Source organism: Mytilus trossulus, chromosome 3 (genome assembly GCF_036588685.1).
Source record: "Mytilus trossulus isolate FHL-02 chromosome 3, PNRI_Mtr1.1.1.hap1, whole genome shotgun sequence".
Classification (NCBI taxonomy): domain Eukaryota; kingdom Metazoa; phylum Mollusca; class Bivalvia; order Mytilida; family Mytilidae; genus Mytilus; species Mytilus trossulus.
This window is the reverse complement of record NC_086375.1, coordinates 70,169,741-70,179,171: the sequence shown is the minus strand read 5'-3', so window position 1 is coordinate 70,179,171 and position 9,431 is coordinate 70,169,741. Positions and strand designations below refer to the sequence as shown.

General features: G+C 29.2%; 1 protein-coding gene across 6 annotated transcripts in view; it reads right to left on the bottom strand.

Annotated features, from left to right (window-relative positions):
- Positions 1 to 240: 240 nt before the first annotated feature.
- The window catches only part of LOC134712271 (run domain Beclin-1-interacting and cysteine-rich domain-containing protein-like), a 32,356-nt gene continuing 23,165 nt past the window's right edge, over positions 241 to 9,431 (bottom strand). For all 6 annotated transcript variants that reach the window (XM_063573649.1, XM_063573650.1, XM_063573655.1 and 3 more), the window contains 4 exons: positions 3,071 to 3,145; positions 2,348 to 2,441; positions 1,316 to 1,388; positions 241 to 480 (listed from right to left, as the gene is read on the bottom strand). In XM_063573649.1, the coding sequence (XP_063429719.1) occupies positions 426 to 480; positions 1,316 to 1,388; positions 2,348 to 2,441; positions 3,071 to 3,145 (297 nt within the window). In that variant the 3' untranslated portion in view covers positions 241 to 425. The remainder of the gene's footprint in view (positions 481 to 1,315; positions 1,389 to 2,347; positions 2,442 to 3,070; positions 3,146 to 9,431) is intronic.

Below are 9,431 nucleotides of genomic sequence, written 5' to 3'. Positions count from 1 at the left end.
CTAACTGTTTTTTACTAAACGAAACGAAAATTTTAGGAAAATATCCTTTTTGTATGCAACATTGAAATATCAACATTATATATAACTGTGAATTCTTGAAATGAATTATAACACAAATAAAATGTCAATGAAAAATGAAATGTAGGTTCTGGCTTCAAAAATAATTGCTGAGCAGGATCTGATAACTTTCTTGAGTATTATATTACACAAGATGATCACAAACGTGAAATAGCTGTGAGATACATGCTCAAATATAAGTAGCTTTTAAATGAATTAAAATGCATATCTTAACCAATACAGACAAAGGAAGATTCATATGGCTTGGCACATTTGTGTTGGACACAACAATCATCCATGTGAAAATAAATAAGCACCAAACAGGAATATTGTTAAATCAGGCCTTGTGCAAGTAAGATCTACCAATATCAACTATCTTCCTCATCCATTTCTTCTGAAAACTTTTGTTCCATTCTTTGTCTTCTGCAAAATATTCAATTAAATTTCAGTCATGTTTAACCAAAAGTTTTTATACATTTACAAAGTTACAGTTGGCTGTCAGATGTATTCTTTAAAATAAATTTCACACTTAATAGAACATTTTTAAAGACCAAAAACATTGTAATTTAAAATTGCCATTACTAAAAAAAGGGCCAAATATACTTGTATACAATGGAAAGAAAGAGTATGTGTAGTAATGCTTGACACAAAATCACTACACACAAATAAATGATATTACTCAAGAATAAAGACTTTATACCTGAAAATTTTGCTACTTATGCAGTAGACTTTTTACTGCCAAACTTACATAATAAGGCAATAATTTCACTGTTATCTAAATGCAATGTATTAGGTTATGAAACAAAGGAAAATTTAACTGCTACATCTCATGCCTAACCGACGAACCAAAAACTGATGCAAAAATAACCCAATAAAAGGTAAGTAACAGTATATTCAAATTCTTTATTACCTTGAACTGTACAGTTCATCGGTGTCAATGTAAATTTTCATAGTAAACAAGTAAATAGACAGTCTCTGATTTCAAATGCAGTAAACATGTATTTTCCTAAATTGGTTAACTGTTTGATGTTCTTTAAACTTAAAAGTTCAATAAATTTAAACACACTTGGTTTAGACCAGTAATATTTCTGTAAGAATTTTACTCTAAGTTCCTGATATTTCGGACACAGTAAGATGAAATGGAATTCGTCTTCAATACAATGACGGCAAATTGTACATATATGACGTAGTTCATAAGAGCAAACACACAGCATGAGTACATAAATAAAATCACTAAGTTAATGTGTGTTTTACCTACCTAGCTTCTAATCTAGCACATCTAGGACATTTATCTGGTACAAAACAGTCTCTATGGAAACACGATTTACAACCTACAAATATCAAAGTTTAGATGAATCTTTAAAAATTCTCCTTCAACATTTCTTAATACAAAATTTGTTTGTCATGAAACTTGTAATATTACATGTATAAAATAACATAACTATGAAACATTTCATATTTATCATAGAGAGAAAGTCAACAAGAACTTTCAAAATAATCAACATTAGCTTTCTAAAAAGAATGGAGTTTTTATGTGTTGTGTTTTACTATAGAGCTTGTTACATACAACATTTGGTTCAATTTTTTGGACCTCAAATATAAAGTTCAGCAATATTATTTCAAGTTTTTTCTTAAGTGATATAAATCCATAACACTCTCTGATGAGTCCTTGTTCATTTGAATCTCCAAGTTTTCTAATGGACTATAAATTGCACTATACAAAAACTGAGATTCAAGCTTTATGTCTAAGATCATGAACTGAGAATAAATCTAAATTCTGCTTACAAGCAGTTAGCTTATAGAAATTTAAACTTTATTTGAAATTTCAATTAGTGCTTTTCTTTTACCTTAAAAATCCACATAAAATTGATACCCAAGGAAAAATTAGGAATTCACAGAAAAATTTGTCACATTGGTTTACTTGTAAGTAACATAAGAATTAGAACCATTCAAACCACAAAAAAGTGAAACTGGGTCATCATTTGAAATTCACTCCAGTTCTCTTTTTGCATTTAGTAAATGTTCATTAAATGCCACTATTTTTGTCTTAATTATCAAGAGATTGTATCTTATAAGCTGCAATACATGTGGGTGTTCAAAACTAGATGTTCTGTACCATACTGACTAAGAAAGATTTTTGTTGTTGTAAATAATTGAAATTTTATGCAAAGAGGTGTTATAAGGCTACCTGAACAACATGACTTTCATGCAAGCAGAAAAGGTCATTCAAAGAAGAACTACAAAAAGAGCATAACATATTTCTACATTTTCATCGCTAAAATTTACTCACCTTGACAAATTTCAACCTTGTTTAGTTGAAATGGAAATATCACATCAGAGTTATTTCTGCACAGTTCACATATAAAACCAAGTCCCTGGCAAAACTGTAACAACAAAAATTAATTAAGAACTGATTTCCTGTAAATGATCTTTTTGTATACAATTTTTCTATTAAAAGCTTTCATTAAATTCAAATTTGCTGGTACCAAGATGAGTCACCATCTACTAAGTCAAAACTACAATATACACAGGCAAATTTCATTCACATTAAATCACATCAAATTTAAATTCACATGAATTTCATGTGAATTTCACCTCAAAATAGCTTATACGTTAAACTCATGTGAAATCAGTTTCTGTGTTTTTTTACAACAATTGTATTATTTATATAATAGATCTTTTCAGCTCTATGACATGAAATGAAGCTCTGGTTACACTATAATTATGATTTAAGACACTATATTGACCACAAGTTAACTATTTTTTTTTGTGTCATTGGGTTTGCTGTTTTATTGATTTATATTCCAAATCTACTTTTGTTCAGATAAAAAAAGTTATTTTATTAAGCAATTCTGAAAAGTACTTAATTCTGTGGCATTTCTACATACCAGAAATGTTCTATGTGAGATATTCATGAAGGTACTATATAATGTTGTACATACCTGACTATTTTTAATATCTGATGCTAATGTGGTAAAATGGTGATATTGGTGTGGTAATAGGATAGACTTACCTGACAATTTTCTACATGCGATATTGATGCCGAGACTATATTTCTTAACTGATTTAACATTTGTAGATTCTTAGCCTAAAATATAAAAAACAAGAGTGCACACGCTGAAATGTCTTGCCTTCTTTAATAATCCTTGATATTATGTTGATAGTCCTAAATATAAAGCTCTATAATACAACTGTCACATAAACTTAACATTATAGGGAAATTCCGCGATTTTTTACTTATCATCTCATTATGTTCATCTTAACATAAAAAACACATTTGCAAAGTTTTAAATTTATATTCCTTCTAATAACGGAGAAAATCAGGTATTTGTAACTTTTTTGGTTGAATTCTCGAGTGGGTCGTGACGTATTAGCCCGATTTATTGAATTCTGGGAAAAAATAAAATCTGTTTAACTCTTATAGCTTATCGACAATATACGTAATTAAAAGCGCACAGCTGACAAATGGTCGTAGTTATTAACCACAATATTATAATGAACGAAAATGAATATGCATATACCGTTTTGTATTAATTGAATTTAACTCCTATAAAATTTATCTCTAGTAAATGTTTTTGAATAAATTTAATTAATTATTGTTGAGATTTTATTCATTAAATATTTATTGAACATTTTTACTGATATTGAACTGAAAATATTTCAGTTCTATTTACCGTTATTGTTTTGATAATCATTTCAATGCAACTAATGTGTGAGCAGAGTGTGTATATTATTTTGTAAAGGTCACTGTATATTTCTCGGCTTGAGGTCAATTCGTTTACCTTGTAGCTATTTAGCCGCAGGTGTGAGTTCAAGCGTACACAGGTATAAATGTTGTTATTTGGAAAGGATAAACAGAAAGGATAAGAAAGAGTATGATGTCACGATGTTAAGACACTAAGATTTAATACACGATGAGAATAAAGATACCAAAAAAAATGGTGTAAATTAATTGAAAGTAAAATTCAGATTCGTAAATCCGAAAATGTATAAAAATAAAAGGAAACAATTTCTGATTACTTTCTTAGCGGCAATTGGCGTAAAGATTCAAATATGAAGTAACAAATAGTAGTTTTAATCTTTAATAAAAACTAAATGCAATATTACCCAATTTGATATACCATTGTACATCTGTTTGATATATCATTGACTTTACCGGAATTTCTTATCTTGTATTCAAATCTGGCTGTGTTTAAATGCTAATAAATCTATTGCAATTTTAAAGTTTTTAATTGACAAAAGAATACCACATACATGATTTATTTTTAGTTTCTTTATAACATTTTATTCTTACATAATTAAATTCATTTGACAATCATTTACACGAACTTTTTGTGAAAAAATACCAATTATCTAAGCTAAGGCATTATTTTTTTTAAGGATTTTTGAGGATTTTTTTTTTAATTCTATGATAATATTTGTTCAATGTTGAACATGATAGCCGTCATGAATCCAAATAAGTAATACAGTAGTTGTAATAAAAGTTATATTTTAGTCATGCATAACTGATATTGACGAATTTAGAATAGTTCGTCCATACATCGTTGTTCTTGAAACAAGCATTATTAGTATACATGTAAGTTTCCTGACGTATAAAAGCCATTGAGGATGAGCTCCAGAGAAAGCAGACTAGTAGCGTTTCGTTCGTTTGTTTGTTGGGAAAGGAGAGGAAATGCAACCGCTTGTACAGATAAACGACAGAATTACCTTACAAGCATTTATAGTCAACACAATCAGAAACAGTTCCCATCGTTAGACGGGGAATATGAAGGCTTTCAAGAATGAACAAGTGACATGTCTAACTCTCAACAGTTAGAAAACGGACTATCGACATCGACCGCTTGTTCTTGATATTTGAAATTGTCTGCATATATACGTATACGTTTATGATAGTGATGAGTTCTTGTGTCTGACAAAAACGAAATTCCTTCATGGTTATATCTTGCCATACGTTTATATTGGTTTGTAAGGTGATTACTCAAAATCGTTATTTGAAAATCCTGTTTGTGAGATGTATATTCATTTCAATACAGAAATTTGGTCTATATATTTCACAAGTGTATAACACAGAGAAGCTCTGAAGGTCCATTACTCCCATTTCGTTTGGGTGTGAACCATCGATGTTGACAGCAATATCAAAGAATAAGATGATGATGGTAGAAAGAACTATGGGCGTCATGTGGCAAATATTACATTCATATCGGACAATGAGTTGTCAATCTGTATGAAAAGATTTCCAATACAACCATATTATTGAGAAGGAATGTTTACATGCTATACTCTCGTACTAGTATTACAGGGTTCTTGTGGCGTTCACCTTAGACACACATCTTTTTAACGCTGTTTAAAAAAAAGACCAATTTAATGTCATTTTTCCCTATTTTTTAAATATAACTAAAAGTCTTTCATCTGACAAGAATACCCCTATTTAGCGGACAAGTAATTTATTCTTTTTTCTGTTATTGCCATACCAAGAAAAAAAAATCCCGAAATTAATTTGAAACTTTGATACTCAAAAGTTTCCAAGCAAAATATTCACATCCCTTTGGGATAACTAGTGTTTGTCCAGTGGCATATATAACAATTGTGATGACGAATTCCTTCCTTTGTTCGGGAACAATCTTATTTAAATATAAATCTGTGATTTTACTATGTCCACAACTTCAATGTATTTAAATTAAATTGGTTCTCTTCTTCTTCTGGTATACAATAGTCTATCGACATTCGATGATTACATACTGTTGGCATACATGGACTAGTCTATTTACATGTCTACAACAAAGCTTCAGGTGGTGTGTTAGTGTTGGTTAGAAAAAATATTGTTACAACATATAAAGTTATACAAATCTTGAAACAATTTAAAGATATGATTATACTTAAATTTTGTTCTGAAAACAAAACAATTATAATGGTATTTATTTATATACCCCCAGAAAACTCCATTTTTTATAGTAATCAGAACACTACAAATGGTATTGATATTCTTGAAGAAGCGCTTTTTGAGGTTGAATCATTGTATGATAATTGTGAAATACTTATGGCGGGTGACTTTAATTCTAGGACTTCAGAATTAAATGATTTTGTCACAGAAGATAAACCTAACTATATTCCTGGTCTTCAATACATAATAAACAACGATCACGACTCAAAGTCATTTATTACGCAGTGTAAACGTAGCAATAAAGACAAAATTACAAATAATTTTGGTCGCTCATTGATACAGTTGTGTTGTGCAAAGGATTTATATATATTAAATGGACGCAAACATAATGATAGAGATGGTGAATTCACTTATATGTGTGCAAATGGAGCTAGTGTTATTGATTATATTATTTCTAGCTATAACATATTCAGATGGATATCACATTTTAGTGTACTTTCTGTTGATTTATCTAAACATTTACCAATTTCTTGTTGCTTAGATATTCCAGTTTCAGGACATGTTGAAAATGGTGAAGAATATTGTAATGAGAAACAGATACGATTTAAATGGAACAGTAACAAAGCTCAGTTGTGCAAAGATCTAATAGTCAATCCGACTTCCTTAGCAGGTTTAAATGATATTTTAGAATTAATAGACAGCAATACAAATGACGCTGCCAAGGCATTAGTATCTCACTTGCAAAATATTTGTACAGAAGCTGGTTTATTATCATGTCATAATAAAAGCAGTGAACGTGCTATTAACAATCAGGAATGGTTTGACTCAGAATGTGTGTCTATGAAAAGAAAAAAGTGTAAATTATTAAATGATTTTCGAGCAACTAGCAATGCTGACATACTACAAGAATATGTTAAAACGAAACAAAATTTTAACAAGTTGTGTGTAACTAAACAAAAACAACACAAAGAGAATAAGAAAACTGAATTATGTAATATTGCTAAAACTGGAGACTCTTGTAAATTTTGGAAATTGATAAAATCAGTTATTAGTAAATCTAATATACCTAGGTCAAATATTTCTAGTGAAGAATGGAAAACTTATTTTTCTGACCTTTTGAACCCTGAAATAATAGATAAAGATGTAAATTTTTCTGAATTTGTTGATAATTTTGTACAGGCTCATAATACTGAATGTGATTTATGTATTGATGAAAATTTTTCATATTTAGACAGTGATATTACTAGTGAAGAAATTTTAAGTGAAATAAAAAAGCTTAAAAATAATAAATCACCAGGTGAAGATGGTTTATCAGGGGAATTTTATAAATGTTTATCTTCAACACTTCTGCCAGTGTTGTTAAAATTATTTAATGAAATATTTCACACTGGAGATTTTCCAGAATGTTGGTCTACTGCTATTATTATTACATTGTTCAAAAAAGGCGATAGAAATGATTGTGGTAACTATCGTGGCATATCACTTTTATGTGTTATAAGTAAAATTTTTATGGGTATTATTTGTAATAGATTAAAAGTATGGTCAGATTTGAACGAGCATTTAATAGAAGAACAAGCTGGTTTTCGCAGTGGCTATTCCACAATAGATAATATTTTCATACTGTGTAGTATTATTATGAAATATTTATCAAAGAAAAAGGGTGTTCTGTACTGTGCATTCATTGATTTTAGCAAAGCCTTTGATGGCATCAATCGTTCAAAACTTTTTTATATATTGTTAAGTAAAAATTTACATGGCAGAATGATAAAGCTATTGCAAAACATTTATGGCAATGTCAAAGCAAAAGTTAAAACAACTGATGGATTATCAGAAACTTTTACATGTAATTCTGGTGTGAGACAAGGTTGTACTTTAAGTCCTTGGTTATTTGCAATGTATATAAATGAACTTGCAACTGAAATTGAGAACAGTGGTGGAAATGGCATCTTTATACATGAGAACTTTCATAACGTTATGCTACTACTCTTTGCAGACGATCTTGCACTTATAGCCGATACACCAATTGATCTACAGAGAAGATTAAACAATTTAGAAAAGTATTGCGAAAAGTGGAATATGACTATAAACATGGACAAATCAAATATTGTTGTATTTAAAAATGGAGGTAAATTATCTAAAAACGAGAAGTGGTACTTCAATAATGAACCTTTAAAAGTTGTCAGTTATTATAAATATTTAGGAATATATTTTTCCAATAGACTGAAATGGACTTACTGTTGCAAAACATTACGAATGCAGTGTGAAAAGGCTCTGAACATGATAAAACATTGTATGTGTAAACTTGGAACTAGAGATATAAATCTTGGATTTAAGTTATTTGACTCTATGGTTGCTCCAATTCTTTATTATGGTGCAGAATTATGGGGAACAGAGAAAGTGAAAGACATTGAAACTGTTCAAAATAAATTTTGTAAATGGCTACTTGGAATGGGCCAAAAGACTAATAATCACATAGCAAGAGGTGAATGTGGCCGTCATGAACTATATATAAATTATGTGTGTAAACCTATTAAGTATTTTCTACACTTACAATGTATGGATGATAACAGACTTCCAAAACTATGCTATCGTATGATGTATAAAATGAATGAAAATGGACGTTTAAATTGGTGTTCTAAAGTGCAAAGACTATTATTTTCAAATGGATTTGGTGTTGTATGGGAAAGTCAAAGTGTTGGAGATGCAAAATTGTTTTTACATTTATTTAAACAGAGACTTACAGATATAAACTTACAATCTTGGTCAGATTATATTGGCAACTCATCAAAGTGTGCTTTTTATTCAAAAGTTAAGGATTATATTTGTATAAATGAAAATATACAGAAACTGTCATATAATCTTAGATATGAAATTTTTTCAATTTTATGTTCAAACCATAAGCTAGCTATTGAACAAGGTAGACATGAAAACCAACCAAGGGAAAATAGGTTGTGTAAAATTTGTAATACAAATGAAATAGAAGATGAATTCCATTTTGTACTTGTTTGTCCAATTTTGGCTGACATAAGGAGAAATTTTTTACCATTATGGTGTCAAAGTAATTGTAACAGAGACACTTTAACTAGTCTTTTTAGAACAGAAAATTTAATTACTTTGAAAAATCTGGCTGTATTTTTGAAAAAAGCTAAATGCTGTAGAGAAGAAGTCTTGTCACTATGACTTGATAAAATGAATATACTTAATAAATAAATAAATAAATTTATTACAAATACAAGTTTATAAAACTTTTTGAAAATTAATAGATATATATATATATGTTGGTAATATGTGTGTGTTGTATTGTTTAATATATGTTATTATTGAACTGTAGTTGATATTAAATTGTGAATTTATAAATGTACCGTGGGCTGGAGGCCTGTTTTTGTACAATAAACTTGATTTGATTGATTTGATTGATTGACTAGTCTATTTACAACACTTTTACCCCTATTTATTCAAAATATATGTTTTTTCTTATGTTCAATGTATACAT